Source organism: Capsicum annuum, chromosome 3 (assembly GCF_002878395.1).
Source record: "Capsicum annuum cultivar UCD-10X-F1 chromosome 3, UCD10Xv1.1, whole genome shotgun sequence".
NCBI lineage: Eukaryota > Viridiplantae > Streptophyta > Magnoliopsida > Solanales > Solanaceae > Capsicum > Capsicum annuum.
The window spans coordinates 158,717,168-158,733,279 of NC_061113.1; the positions used below are offsets into that span (position 1 = coordinate 158,717,168).

General features: G+C 33.0%; 1 protein-coding gene across 2 annotated transcripts; it reads right to left on the reverse strand.

Annotated features, from left to right (window-relative positions):
• Nucleotides 1-181: 181 nt before the first annotated feature.
• Nucleotides 182-15,057, reverse strand: LOC107863593 (protein DA1-related 2). 2 transcript variants are annotated; one of them, XM_016709590.2, is made up of 12 exons: nt 14,600-15,057; nt 14,290-14,426; nt 13,089-13,173; nt 12,776-12,926; nt 11,958-12,078; nt 11,716-11,799; nt 10,965-11,084; nt 1,721-1,933; nt 1,586-1,648; nt 1,356-1,471; nt 1,112-1,170; nt 182-764 (listed from the first exon to the last, which is right to left on the reverse strand). In XM_016709590.2, exons 1-12 carry the CDS (start codon nt 14,643-14,645, stop codon nt 445-447), a joined length of 1,515 nt encoding a protein of 504 aa, XP_016565076.1. In that variant the 5' UTR covers nt 14,646-15,057; the 3' UTR covers nt 182-444. The 2 variants fall into 2 exon arrangements, with proteins under 2 accessions (XP_016565076.1, XP_016565075.1); XM_016709589.2 differs by having other exon boundaries at nt 14,290-14,450.
• Between the last annotated feature and the right edge of the window lie 1,055 nt (nt 15,058-16,112).

Sequence of the window (16,112 nt, forward strand, 5' to 3'; positions counted from 1 at the left end):
GCTTTTTCTGTCACTTTATCTTTGTTAGTGTTGTCTTCCTATAATGATAGATGAATCAAATTTCATTCAACTTCTTTTAATTGAAATTGCTATTTCATTGTGGTCAACTGTTTCGCCTGACTGGTTTCGAAGTAGGATTTTATTTTAGAACAATATTTGCAGAGGACATGAAAGACAATCCTAGAGCATTCAAATTCAATTTTTATTTGCAGTTAAAATGCTGCTCTTCACAATACATGTTACATTTACTTCTCATTCTCATTGTAGCATATAATCATCTCTTTGGAATTAAGTAACCACAGACGGAACTCATAAAAAATAAGAGCTACTCCAGCTTGCAAGATCAAGTCATTCTCTTTGGGGAGCACTCAATTCACTTTCTGGATTGCCATACAGCACAAGTGACCTTTGACAGACACGGACAGAGATGTAACAATTATGGGATCACAAAGGAAAACTTCCTGTCAGGCGAATGTGATCCAATGTAAATCTTAAACCATACTTATTCACGGCTTCATTGGCAGCTCTGAATCCCCCACCATATGTTGGAGAAGTATCATGGGCGATCTGGTGCATGAAAAACTCACCCAGCTTATTCTCTACTCCAGACTTAAAACCTTTCTTGGTTGATGACATTGATGAGGACGAAGCGGTTGATGTTGATGGCATATCTCTGGATCCAAGCATTACCTCTGATTCAAGCCACATGTAGGAAAGCACTTGGCAGATGCCTTCCTCTACCTCAAGGCTGAGATTACGAAATCCTGCAAATTTCGTTTAAGGTAACTTTTCCTAAGTAAATTAATTTAAACATCTATTAGCTGCAGAGGCGGATATCCAGCATACACACTTTTGTGGAGTCAGAATGATTGTGATCTTATTTTATGTACTATACTTTTAAATATCTTTTGCATATAGTACATATTTCGAGCTGCAAGCAATGACTTCAGTTGAACTCGCCCTAGATTGGCCTCTGATTAGCTAGTACCAGGCATCACGAGAGTTTGAAAAGGAAGCATCTAGCTGTCTTTTTATCTATTTTTCCTTGAAGGTTATATATCCCTAAAATCTATTTCAGACCAATTTAGATAGAAAGAGAGGATCAAATTACCTTTTAGACGTAACCATGCATGCATCAGTTCATGAGCAAGAATAGCACCAGTAAGTAATCTGCAGATAGAAAGATATAGTAAGTCTATCAGGCCTAACACATAATCTTTCTAGAGAGATTCTTAACTGGTAAATGAGGGTTACTTGTATGTCATCCATATCATTGTCAGTAGGACATACCAGAAGTAGCCAAAGAGTAGTGTTAGAAGAAAACAAACTGAAATGAATTAGATACAAGAAGTTACCTTGGTAAACCGAATAATACTAGAATGGCTGTAACTTCATATTTTTGAGTTAGCGTCTGAGGGCGTGTTCTGATTCCCACTACTTTACAACCACTCATTCTCGGCCTTTTGAGTAACTAGACAATAAGATGTCATTGCTTGTAATGCAGAATTAACTAGGTTACCTAGATATAAACGTTTTTAAGCTAGAAAAAAACTAAAAAGTGATTTCAAGGGAATAAGCAGCTTACACTCGTGATTGTTTGTTCTTCTGATAGGCATAAACCTCTTGTTTCGGGCATATGATGAAAACCCTAAAGTGTTTTCCAGTCAAAAATTTCCCAGACTAAAAAACAGAAAAGCAACAAGTATAAAGTCATCCTTACATGCTTCTCCCCTCCAATGGCTTCATTAAGGGCTTGTCTTTCAACAAGCAACATAGGAACTTGCTGTTCTATTTTCATGTTCATGCCTTCGTAATAGTCTCTGATGGAATGGTAAAGTGGTTGGCAATCCCCGGTATCCATAATGGCAGATTCCATGCACTCTAGGCATAAGCTCCTTCCGTCCCCAAGTGATACATATCTTGCATTCCATTGCTGAAAGAAGATAAGAACAATATCAGCATCTCACATATCTATATATATATATATAATATTAGAAGTGTGCAGGGTCTTAGAAATGTGGTTTGAACTTTTTGCCGTTCAATAAAAGCATTTGCTTTAGATAAAATGACTTTTCACTATGTTTTTCTTAATATTTAAAAATTAAAAATTGTTATGAATGTATTTACATTATAGTGAATGTCTATCAACATATTGATAAGATCTATTTGATATTTATTAGGATATGAAGTATCTTTTAGAGAGAAACTAGGAGTATTTTTCCCTATAAATAGAGGGGTTTTGTTCATTGTATCTTCAATCTGATGATCTCTCATCTTTCGAGAGAAATAAAAAAGCCTCCCTCTTCTCTCTCTATTTATTTTTGTTGTTCTTAATTTATATTTCATAACATGTTATCAGCATAAGACTTTGTCATCTCAAATTTGAAGGCTAAGGTATTATTTTCTTTCTTTTCGTATTGCTAATAGTCTTACAAAATCTGAGATCGTTGCCTCGAGCAAGAACTACCTTTCATAGGTGTTGAATGTTGAAATCCACTTAGATGCTATGGATCTTGGAGACTCCATAAAGAAATAAAATACAACATCTAATAAAAATTGTGCTAAGGCTATGATTTTCTTGCGTCATCATCTTGACGAAATTCTGAAAATTGAATACCTTACTACTAAGGATCCACTTATTTGGTGGAATAGACTAAAAGAAAGATTTGACCACTTGAAGATGGTCATCCTCTCAAAAGCACGATATGAATACATGCACCATGAAAATAAGATGTTGGGTTTAAATCTCATCGATTTGTGGCCTAAGACGCCTTTATATGACTAAGATATTGAGTTTGAATCTCAATGCACCATATTATTGATATAATGATGGCTAAGGCAAAATAATGTGTCATTTGTGAAAAATCATGAAAACATGTCTCATTGAATATGCTCCATTCCCTAAAGTGAACATGGTAGCAATGCTTAATATGACTAAAAAAAGACAAGTGTTTCAACATACGAATATAAGCATGAAGGGACAATATAATAATAATCATCAAAACTGATAATATTTTCACACGCTTATTAGGTGTAAGACCCCGCAAAATCCTAAGCTCAACTTAGTCTATTAACCTTGCTAAGGGGTCCCAGACTTAGAAAATTCTAGCTAAGTATTCAGACTTAGTATTATTTTGGCCTTCGTAAGTTGGCAACTCTATTTCACAACTCTTATGACCTTAAAGTAACGATCTTAAGGTTAAATCATGATCAGGAATGTCAGTAGGTATTTTCGGACGAGTTTCGTATTTTTCAAACCTCGTTTAACACATGTCTGGGAACCCAAAATAGTGTATCAACGGGATTTCGACGTGGCGCGTCGTCCATCGCGTCGATTAATATTTTTGTTGGCTCCCAGTGGCAAATTCTAGTGAATCGATGCGGACTCGACGCGGTGCGTTGTCCATCGTGTCGATGCCAACGATGCGGCATGTCGATGCCAACGACGTGGCACGTCGATCTGTGCTTCGACAGTTCAATTTTTCAGTCTTTAAAAACCACATTCAGATGGGTATTTGGATCATTTTTTCCACCCCTATCCAGCCCCAAAAGCACAAAATTAAGTCATTCCTAGGGTAAAAATTCATTCTCTCTCAAATTGCTCTCAAGAACAAAACCCTAGGACATCAATTTCAAGATCAATCCTCACGAACACTTCGTCAACCTTCAAGAATTCAAGCATTAAGGTATGTTAAGTGTTCATCCAAGGGTTTCCTTCCACCCTTGGAGTTCAAGAAATTTTTTCAAAACAACAAGTTAAAGGGTTCAATGAATTTCATGATTTGATGAGACTATGTTCATGATTATTATGTTGATGGGGTTTTCTAATCCATGATTAGTTGCAAGATTCATGTGAAATCATTTATTTTATGTGTAGTGTCATGTGAAGTCATGCTAAAGCCTTGAGATTGTGAATTTGGTGTTGAAATTGTAATGCTCTCATGTTGTCTAGTGTTATGTGCATGTACTATGCCCTCTAAGTGTTTGATGAATTGTTCATGTGAGTTGAATAATGAAATTATAGCATGCTAACATGCATTCCCCATTCATGTACAAGTTAATGCATTACAAGTGTTTGAGTAAATGTCTCTATGAATGAACTATGGACTAGCATACATTGTTATGACTTTTACGACTATGCTATGCTCTACTTTTCATGCTATCGAGTCCTGGTGTATTTAATACCCGACAATGTAGCTGTTTACCAAGAGCCAGTGTTAGTTACAGAGTAGTCTCAGCCATGTCACGATCAATAGTACTCTTAGTCAGTTACAGAACTCAGAAAATTCAGTAATATTCAGTAATCAGTCTCAGTTCAGAACCTAGTAGTATTTAGTCAGTAACCAGTTTAGTACTCAAAGAACTCAGAATTAGTACAGTCCGGTTCAGTATTCAGTTCCGACCTCAGTAAAATCGGTCAGCTAACAGAACTCAGTAGTATTCAGTCAATTAATAAAATCCAGTAGTATTCTGTCAGTCAACGGAACTCAGTGAACTCAGTTCAGTTCAGTTAAACAGTACGATCAGTAACAGTTCAGTCAAGCCTAGTACAGTTTAGGAATAAGTTTAGTGTCTTTCATTTGGGAGTAAGATTCAGCACCGAGCGAGCATAGGGATGGGGGCTCACCCGTTAGCTAGGATTGAGTCCCTAGAAGCAATCCCTAAGTTCCAGAACTACGTAGCCAGCGTAGGTTATGAGATATCACCCGTTAGATAGGACTGACATACTCAGGGATCACCCGCTAGTTTAGGACTGATCTCAGGGGTCACCCGTTAGACTAGGACTGACCCCATAGCCAGTTGTCTTTACCTGTGGCACGGTACTGACACCCTTTCAATTGGAGTTACATATTGGACCCCAACTCAATTATCTTATTTGAGGCATGTCGGTTAGATGATTACCTCCCACAGTCTCAGTTTCAGATTCAGTCTCAGTATAGAACTTAGTTCAGTCCTACAACTTCAGGACTTTCAGACACAGTCACTCAGCTCAATACGGAACTCAACCTAGTTCCACAGAATCAAGACTGTTAAATACAGTCATTCAGTTATCAGCAATACAGTATAAGTAAACTCATATATCAGTTAATCAGTATTCAGAACTCAGTATCTAGTGTTATCACGATCTCAGTTACAGTTTACGTACTTATGCATGTACTCTCGTTCAGTTATATTCATGTCTTTCAGTCAGTATTGTTCATGTATATGAACCCATGCATCTCAGCCTACCTCACTTAGCATACCGGTACATTCAAAGTACTTACGCATACCTTTCTTTTGCGCTATGATATCTTATATCATAAGTTCAGATGCACGAGCTCCCGAGTACCCTTAGCAGTTCAGATCTACAACAGTCAGAGTTAGTGGTAAGTCCTCATAGTTCGAGGATGTGATTATTTACTTCAGTACTTCAATTTATTAGTACAGTTTTTAGTAGTTAAAGTTAGTTGGGGACTTGTTCCATCAACTCCATAATTCATAAAGTAGAGGCTTTTCAGACTAGAGTATTTTTCAGACAGATGTTTCAATTTTGGTATTGTTATACTGTATTCAGATTTCAGTATATAGTATTTATTTACAGTATTGAACCTTCTGACTAGTTTCCGCCTAATTTTCGCATACTTTACAGTGATATTATTCAGTTACTGCAGCAGGTACCAGTCATGGGTTAGCTTGTGGTCCTTCGGGATTATGAGCATCATGTAGCGTCCGAGGTACAGACTCAGAGCATTACATTAGGACTATAAGATATGTTAGAAAAAAATTCTCTACATTATATGTATGCCTTGATTTGCTCCTGAAGTAGCAATACCATGAAAGAGGTTATAAGCTATCAAAATTTGATAGACTTAAGGCACGATTATATTCCATTCCTTGGGAATGAGAATTTCGATTGTTTTAAGTACATATCCAATCCTTAAGGTGAATGCGATAATATTTAGTAAAGCTTATTAATACAAATGTGCACTTGATTGTGATTTTATCACAACTCACCCCCGAAAGAGGAGGAATAATTGAGAAGAGTTATTTTGAAATCTATTTCTAAAGTAATAAATCTGAAATTTATTCATGTAATAGTAAATTTGAAATTTACTAAAGAAAAAAAAGTACATGTGATGGTAAACTTGGAGTTTACTAGCATAAAAGTTCATAAATTGATATGAACGATTGTGACATCTCAAAGATGTGCATATTAAGTAGTAAACAAATATTGCAGAATTAGAAAATTCTTCACGTTCTCATGATAAGTTGGTTGGACCAACTAATTTTGGGATTGGATCCCTTAAAATCTAAAAAGTATAAAAGGTGAATAAGGGTCTGTTCACCTATCACGTGATCTGTTAAGATGCATCGAAATAAGATGATTACATGTACATTTATTGATAACTTGTAGCTTGACAATAATAAAGTTGCTTGCTTAATAAAATTGATTTAAGAGCATAACTTTTAGATTGCGTAATCAAGACAATTCATCTTGATGATGATGATTTGGCATTGAATTCCTTCGATAAATAAGTCATTAATAATGAGAACAAAGTTTCATGTGTTGGTCTGAAATATGATATGTTGCATACAATAGCACTTGAATGCATTAGACTAATAAATTATGATTATCTTTTCCCTCTCAATTGGTTCAATGTCAGAAACCAACGATTTCATCTAATAGTTTTGATGTGCGGTATACAATTAATGAATATACCATGATACACAAAGATAAATTCTCAAAGAAGATAAAGGATGTATACTAGTTTTCCTAACATAAGGGAGAGATTATAAACACCTAAGAAATATGTAAGAAATATGTGAGGAATAATCATCAGATCCTCATTCAAAAGACAATTCAAGTCAAATGCTGAAAACATCTCATATTAAGCTGCAAGTGCTCCTATTTTGTGTCCCTAAAGGACAAAGTCTATGCATGCGTGAGGCGTGGTAGATCAATCAGATCTAAATGCAATAATTCTTGAAAAAAAAGGAGCAAATGATCATAATAAGAAGGCAATGTGCTCTTGAAGATCATACGGCATAACACTTCATGAAACCTTATGCGAGGTTCAGGTACTTAAAAATAATGAAGTGATGAGATCTCAAAATATTATGTCACATTGTGAACCGATAAAAAATGATATATCAATAATGATATCTTTGATACAGTATTGGCGCAATATTATAGAAGATTACAATGATTTGAAGTCTACATTTATTTGAGCATGCTAACGTAGAAACATTTATCAAATGATGTGAAAGGATGCATCTTGGTAAGCATAAAACTTATTTGACTTGTAGTCCAGACACTAGTAGATGTCACACATGAAATGTTAAATATTGTCACTTGATAAAAATCTCTATGAAAATCCCTTAAGGATTCAAAATGCTTGAAACATATAAAGTTTCTGAGAAACTTGTTTATTAACCTTATAAGGGATAAAATGATAGTTTGAATATTATTGCAACTCTTGGAGAGTTTTCAAAAGCAGTAGATTATTTACTGAAATGAGAAATATATCAAACTGAATTGGTTATGAAGTACTATATCTTAGTACAATTGATGTACTAATATATCTTGCAAATACTACAAGGCCTGATATAGTCTTTTCAATCAATTTGTTAGCAAGATATATTTCTGCTCCTACTAGGGGACATCAAAATGGGATAGAAGACATGAGCTTATTTTATTCTAAAGTTTGCAGTCCCGATCTTGTTGGCTATGTTGATGTTGGGTACTTATCCGACCCACATAAAACTAGATCTCAAACATGCTATTTGTTCATATGTGAGGATACTGTCATATCTTAGAGATATATAAAGCAGTCTATCTAGAACTTCATCGAATCATGCTGAGATAATAGTTATTCATGAAGCAAACCGAGAATGTGCATGGTTGAGGTCCATGATATATCTCATTCAAAAAAAATGTGATTTGAAATGTGACAAAGTACCCATGATTTTATATGAAGATAATTCAGCATGCATAGCACAACTTAAGGGAGGATGCATAAAAGGAGATACAACGAAGCACATTTCGCCAAAGCTTTTCTATACACATGAGCGACAAAAAGAATGGTGATATTAACGTGCAACACATTCGTTCAAGTGACAATATGGTTGATTTATTCACCAAGTCTCTTCCAATTGCAACTTTCAAGAAGATGGTGCACAAGATCGGGATGCAAAGATTCAAGAATGTTCTCATTAGAGGGAGTTAATACGCGTTGTACTCTTTTTCCCTTTCAAGGTTTTGTCCCACTGGGTTTTCCTTGTAAGGTTTTTAATGAGGCAACCGAAATGCGTATTATTAGAGATGTGTACTCTTTTTCCTTCACTAGATTTTTTTTCCACTGTATTTTTTTAGTAATGTTTTAACGAGGCACATTATCTATCAATTATACATTCAAGGGGAGTGTTATGAATTATTTACATTATAGTGAATGTTTATCAAGAATTGATAAGATCTATCAAGATCTATTTGATATCTATTAGGATATGAAGTATCTTTTAGAGAGAAACTAGGAGTATTTTCCCTTATAAATAGAGGGGCTTTGTTCATTGTATCCTCAAACTGATGATCTCTCATATTTTAAGAGAAATAAAGAAGTCTCCCTCTTCTCTTTATTTATTGTTGTGGTTCTTAATTTATATTTCATAACAAAAATTAATTAAATACAAATATATTTATGGCAAAATCTTTCCTTATTAGAACTCCAAATTCCTAATATTAAGAAAACAATAAAAATAGCCATTAATATTAATGTTATAAATGGAAAAAACACTGGCAAGAATCCAAAACTTAGTAGGAGACTTTTTTGGTTAAAAAGTCACCTATATTTTTCAAACACTCAAAACAACCGACTTATTTTCTAGGAAATGTATTTTTTTAATATATTGATTCCATATATTTTGGAAATTAATATTATGAAAGTAATTAATAATAATAATAATAAATTGAGAAAAAAAGTAAAGGACAATTTTATCTATTGTGAAGTCTTTTAATGAAGGGCAAAATTAAAATTTCTGATGGTAAAATATATAGATGCTTACAGTAAAATATTATTTGTATCTATATTTATATCTATATCTATATCTATATATGTATATATGTATCTATAATCTATAATATATATAAATACATATGTATAAATATATAATATTAAATTGTGACGGGCCTAAGAAATGTTGTTTGAACTTTTTGCCCTTCATTAAAAGTCTTTCTTTTAGGTAAAATCGTCTTTTCACTATTTTTTTCTAATATTTAAGAGCTGAAAATTAGTTAAATATATTTATAATAAAACCTTTCCTTATTAGAGGTCATCAAAATTTTACAAAATACAAATATTCTAAGATATCATAGGCCGAATATGGAAAACTAATACTAAACAAAGCACAAATATGATAAAATATCACTGAAAATTAAAGAAAAATGATCCTAAGTCTAATAAGATTTGAAAATCGACGAAAAACCTCTAAACATGTATGGATTTACTTTTTCACAATTAATTTGGTTTGTATCTTCTTTGAGTTTGATTATTTGATTTGGTGAGAAATCATAATATTCAACACTTCTAAATGTATTAGAATTTTATCTTATTTAAAAATATTCACAATTCTATTTAAGTAATTATTTTGATCAAGGTTTACACAAACATAACATACGACTTTTTCTACTGCTGCGTATTCTTCTAATTTTGATTTTGATTTTGATTGAAGTTATTTTCTTGCTTTCATTATCACCGTTCTTTATGTCTTTCTTTATTTCTTTTGCTTAATAAATTTAACGATTATATATGAATACATAATCAACAACTAACAATGAATTCTCCCTTTTGATCATATCTTGTGTTTTTCTTCCAGTTGAAATTTTTTTATCAAAAAAACGAATATTGCCGCAAAAAAAATCAAAGGTTTATGTTTCTCCTTTTTTTTCTTCTACAACATTGTACCATCTTAAACAAATATTGGTACGTACCCCTTCAACAGCAATCGATCAACTATTATTTGTTTTATTTTTGGTTGCCGTAAGTTTACTTCTTTTACAGGAATTGTTATTTTTTATTTATATTGACAATATATAGTTGCCGCCAGTTTACTTTTTTCACAGGTATTGTTATTTGTTATTTATATTGAAAATATGTAGCACTAATTTTTTAAGGCGACACTATATAATGTCATTATTATAATGACAAAAGGTATTTAGATGGCTTGATGTACTGGGATTAAGCATTGTGCCCACTTCCTAAGGTTTTAGTTTATCTAATTTTTGTAAATAATTTATGGAAAAAATTAAAATCTACCATATTTAAATTTTTTTCTTTAGGAGGAAAAGTTCTAGAGGTCTATAAAAAAAAAGGTTTAAAACTTTATTAATATCACAGTTTTTTTACCCTCATAGAGATTGATTGATCCTTAACAACATCAGTTTTTCAACCTATTCTTTTGTAGCATGTGATATATAATCTTTTCTTTAAACATTTATTTAGTTCATCATTTCTTTTATTTTAAATTTTTTTTAATATAATTTTGAAAGAATTTCGTTTTGATCATTCAATTCAATTTTTTTTATAACTTGACATTTTTCACTTAAGAATCGCATTCACATTAAACTTTTTTACAAATATTTAAAAACATGAAGAAACAAGATGCTTGATTTTAATAAATAATAGATTTGAAAGATAGTAGTTTTGTTAGAAATAAAAATTTAAGTACAATCATACTACTTGTCAACTTAACTTTTATTATAATTTCATTCAATATCAAATAATCTTTGTCTAATAAATAATTTAATTTTGTAGGTTCTAAATTTTTTAATCTATTATTTTCTTAATAATTAACATTTTGAAATTAATTGAAATAAATTATTAAATTTCAATTTTTAATAAGCAAGACTTCACATGCGGGGCACGTGCGATTTAAACTAGTTTGTTGAATGATAGCTGGTTCAACATGTTTAATTTTAGGGACAACCATACCTCGAGACGTTCACAACTACAGCATCGTTTGGTGATATCATGCTCATGCGAAGGACAATATTTCTGAGACCAAAATGGGTGGCACCTATACTCAATCAAGCCTGCTGCATTTGTTGGAATCTGAATGAAATAGTGGATCATAAAATCAACTATGAGGGATCAAACAGTTAGAAATAATACTCCTTTCGACATTGGTCTGCAAGTATATTTCAAATTTCATCAAACATTTCAAAAACTTAAACTGCTTCGTCGAAAGATGCAATAGTGACTACACAAAAATTAGTTCTTTATGCTGGTCCCTAATCAGTAAAAAAATATCATAAAGCAATTTGAAAAAAAATCATATAATATAATCAACAGAAGAACCTGCTGTAAAACGTTCACTCTAAGCTCGTGAACTAGACAAAATTGTCTCAAAGATGACAAAATGCAAAACAACATCAATGGATTAAGGAATGAAGCAGTCGTGCCATCTCGATATGTGATATTGCAACATCAAGTGATGATTTAGATCGATGACAATCAATCATTGTGCATTTGCCAGTATATGCATTTGTTTGTTCATGTGAATACGCTCCAGGGATTTTGCATTTTCAACTGAAGTAAGAGCAAGAATCAACAACATACTAACTGAACATGTAGGAGAAGCCTATACTGCAGATACAGTCAAGATCAAAATCATCAACAAAAATTGGATTATTGATGAGCAATTTCCAGTAACAAACTACATGAAGAAGCACCATGTCCTTACAAATTGGTAGCAAACTTCGCATTTGGGGCGAGTCATTTCCCTGAAGCATGATTTGTGATATGTTTTGTTCCCTGATAAGGAAAACTTGATTCAACAAAGAAATCAATGAGCTAAACATGAAAGATTTAAAACCATTCAACCTGTACAAGAATTGAGATTACAAGTTCAATTTTGTTTCCTTTTTGGGTGAAAGATTGAGTTACGCAGCACAAGATAATTGTAGACCAAGGACAAGAATGTACCTCATGTTCAGTAATTGGGTAACCACAGGCACAACAAAGAAAGCACTCTGGATGAAAGAATGTTCCCATGCATCCCAAACAATTGCCAGAACCAATATCCCCATGGCAACCACTACATATTCTGCAAATTATACATGTGCATATAAGATTTCTTGTACTCAAGAAATAATGATGCTCCGTGACGGTATATGTTAATCCCGAAACAAGTGTGCACAAGCAGCAGTTTCTATCAAAATGCAATAGATGTTCCTTCAGTACATTAAAACTACAAAAGCATGTCTACTGAAAGACACAAAATTTGTTTAGATGTTCATATACACGGACATCAATTCAGATGCATTTTGGTAGAAATTGCTGCTTGTTCACACTTGTCTCGGGATTAAATTTGAATTTGTTTATTCTCCAGTTTTCCACCAAAGGTTTCAGGAAAGCTTTGAAGGTTTCATCTGTAAATGGTATCAGCATGCTACACTTTCCATTTTCAGTGAACACTCACAGAAATTTTTCTCAATAACTCGACAATAATTTGATGCTCCATGAATTTATCACTCTAGAGGCAGCCTTCTTTGAAAAAAAATCCATAAATACTAGAAAGCAGCAGTCTTTGTTCTCTTCTTTGATCCAAGTAAAACTACAAACGAAACAGGACCCCATGCAGGACTTCTTTCTTTTTAGTCTTTACCCCTTAACAATTATAAGTGGATAGAAAGTTACTGGAGCTTTGAAAGACAGGGTTAAATGAAATGCAGTAGCAGAGAATTAGGCTAAATCTCACATTACACTATGCACAAGAGGATATTTCAACAAAATTCAATTACCTATAACTTCTGGGATTATATTCCCAAGGGGCATATGAAGGAGCATATGGAAGAGAATATGGAGGAGGATATGGAGGATATGACGATGAACTAAGGTCATGGCTAAGTGGTCTTCCAAGATCTTCATCATTGTCAGTCCTGCATTTGTATCCTGTGAAGCACAGAACTGTCAGTCTCAACTTCAAAAGATTGAAATTCGTCATACAGTCAATAGAGAACAGAACAAGATATATAGATCTCTGGAGGACAGCAACAAGGAATTTAACTCTCGTAGACTTGAAAATATAAACGAAAGTAAACTTTTAATTGCCACCTGGTTGTTTCAAATCTTCGGTCAAAGAGACTGCAGTAGCATGGTCTAGTTCCTCTTTCTCTTTATTAGCCTTAGAGAGATCATCCTGATGAACTTTAAAATTGTGTTAAGAAATATTTAATTAGACGAGACATCAAATCCAATTTAAAAGGCATTACAAAGCTTAGTATAAGAAAATATAGAAGACAGTTATGAGCAAATATATGGTAGAAGGATAAAGCAAAACTCTAATTTGGATCATGACTGGAAGAATTTAACCATTAACTTCTGAAGCAGCCAAAATTCTTTCCTTGGGAACAAGTACTCCAGCTGAAACACAGAAGTGACCTTTTACTAGGTCAAGATCAAATGTTGGATCATTCTTGGTCAAAAAAGAGAAATTTTGAACGAAGAATGTCCAATGGATTTTACGAAGCTTAATCCCTTGCTACGTGGCTTATCTTAGAAACCAATCATTCGTGGTAATTGCCGAAAACAATTTAAGAATTATCAGCTTTGCAGGTCATATCCAAGGTGGATTATTGTTGAAATGAAAAACTTCAATGTGCTACAATGGTACATGGAAGACACAAAAATACCAAGCCTCGGAAATGGGAACTGTTGGCAGACCATACCTGGGATATCCTCTAAATTATGTTGGTTATAGACTTAAATAACAAAAATCAAAGCAGCAATGAAACTGTTAGGTAGGCGTTATCTTCCTTTCCCCAGTTCACATTACAGGTTTTTACCCAGAAAGGTACACATTGCTACAATAAGCTTATGTAAAAATACCTTGAAGGAATCTTTTGACTTTTCATTTACTTCTTTACTCTAGCTTTGAATGTATAATTATATTTTCTCCTAAAATAAATAAAAATCAAGACAACCATTTTCCCAACATCAAGAATATACACTCCGCACCCAAGGGTGTAAGATGGTGGTCAATGAAGTGGTTGAAAACCATGAGGTCTCAAACACAAATCTCAGAGGAGACAAAAACACTCGGTGATTTCTTCCAATCTGTCATAGCATTGATAGATGGAGTTACTTGGTACGTGTTGCTAGTGGGAGGTGTTAGGTAGCCCCTGAAATTACTTGAGGTGCGCACAAGCTGGCCCGACACCATGGTAAAAAAAAAAAAGAATATACACTCCAGCAAGTTTGAGAAGGCAAAAATATATAATCTGAATCAAAAATGAATGAAGAGTAAAAAGATTACCAATGTTGTGAGTGGAGCGCGCCAAAACATATTCTCATCTCCTAGAAACTGTGGTTGATGTCCACGTGGCAATCCCCTATTAACTGACCCACCCTTGAATATCTTTGTCAGCCATTTCATAAACCTTGACTTCCTCTCTGCGTATGAAGAAACAACGTGACCTGCTTTAAACCACACAATAATAGCAAACAAAAAAATCCAACCTTCTTACGTAAGTAAAAACAAAGATTCAAGGAAAATAGTCAAAAGTCTATACGTTAAATAACAAAAAAGATGCAAAAAAAGAATATGGGAACTTGTGAAACATTACCATATATGCAAGGCTGAGAATACTGATTGACACTAGAAGAAGACATGGAAAAAAGGCAATGGAACAGGGAGAGAATGTAATGTAATGGAAGAGAAGAGAGGGTGGAGGTGAGAGAAGAAGAATCGCATCCTTGGAAAAGGGAAAGTTATAAGAGAAAGCAGAGAATCTTTGAGAGGGAAAGAGATTCTTGGCTTGGGGATTGGGAAAAAAGTGGGAGAAGAGAAATAAGGGAATCTGATCGTGATGGAAAGGGAAGGAGAAAGGCAAACATAAACTGGCTCTGAATTGGAGTGTGAGTGAAGACTCTCAATGAAGTCATATTATGAAATTCTAAGCATTCAAGAATGTCTTCCTGTCAGAATTTTCGAAAGTTCGATGCCACAGAAAGGATGTTCCTTTCACGAAGTCGGATTTCATTTATTTAAACTTACCCTACTCTCTCGCAATTAGAACTACCAAAATGAGTAATAAATAAGACTAATAAAGCCATGTTGGAATCTAAAACCTCTACATAAGAGGTTGTTTGGATTGCCTTAAATGTACGTCAAATCAGCTTAAAAGTATTTTTTTAACTTATTTGGATGTTTGGCAAATAATAAAAGTGTTTAAAAATTTGATGATCTCTTGAATAATAGCTTCATATTGGGTTTCCGTTAGTATAGTTATTTGCTAGTTCTTGAATGATAGTAGCTAGTCCAATAAGTCGTTTATTTACATAAAAATTTGGTATTAGTTGTTGTCGATGATGTTCCTTCTATAGGTTTATTAGTTCTTAATACTTTTTTGCTATTTTCAGTTAAATTTGCAAACCATAGTTTTACTGATCCTATTAGGGTTTTTTCTATATATTTCGGTGCATCTGTTATATTTATATTATTATCTAATAATTGTTTTGTCATATATCCTATCCATAATTGTATTATTTTTTCTGTATCTATTACACAGTCTAGATCTAAAAAGTTATAATTTTTATTAATTATTTGTTTTGGTATCCATTTATCATATTTATTATATTTTTTAAACTTATTCTTGTAATATATAGGTTTTCTTATTTCTGTTGTTTTAGGTATTATATTTTCATTTTCTTTTTTATCAAGAGTATTTATTTCTGTGTGGGTATTTTCTAAGTTTTCCTCATTAATTTCTTTTTGTTTTTCATTGATTTCTAAATTTTTTGTATTTGTTAATATTTCTGTATATGTTTCACTATCTTCGGACTCATAATTATCTGTTTCTGTCTCTTCAGCATATTATTTATTTCTAATTCTTCGTTGGTGCGCGGATTATTTGTAGGGGGTGCGCGGATTATATATTTAATATATTGATTAGGTTTCTAATGAATCTATTTTTATTTGTGCGTGGATATGTTTTAAATTTTGTTTCAATATCTTTTAATGATTTACTTTTTTCGTAAGATATATTCATTAATTATTTTATCCTGTAGTAATTGCAGAGTTACAAATTTCTGTATAATAATTTATCCTATCTGTAATATAATGTATATCTAATTCTA

Bases quoted from the DNA above. Each gene is read 5' to 3' on its own strand.
- LOC107863593 (XM_016709589.2), bottom strand. From the start codon at position 14,645: ATGTCTTCTTCTAGTGTCAATCAGTATTCTCAGCCTTGCATATATG. The intron at 14,451-14,599 runs GTAATGTTTCAC...GGTTTAAAGCAG, and splicing joins TTCTCAGCCTTGCATATATG to GTCACGTTGTTTCTTCATAC. The intron at 1,171-1,355 runs GTAACTTCTTGT...TTCTATCTGCAG, and splicing joins GTATTATTCGGTTTACCAAG to ATTACTTACTGGTGCTATTC.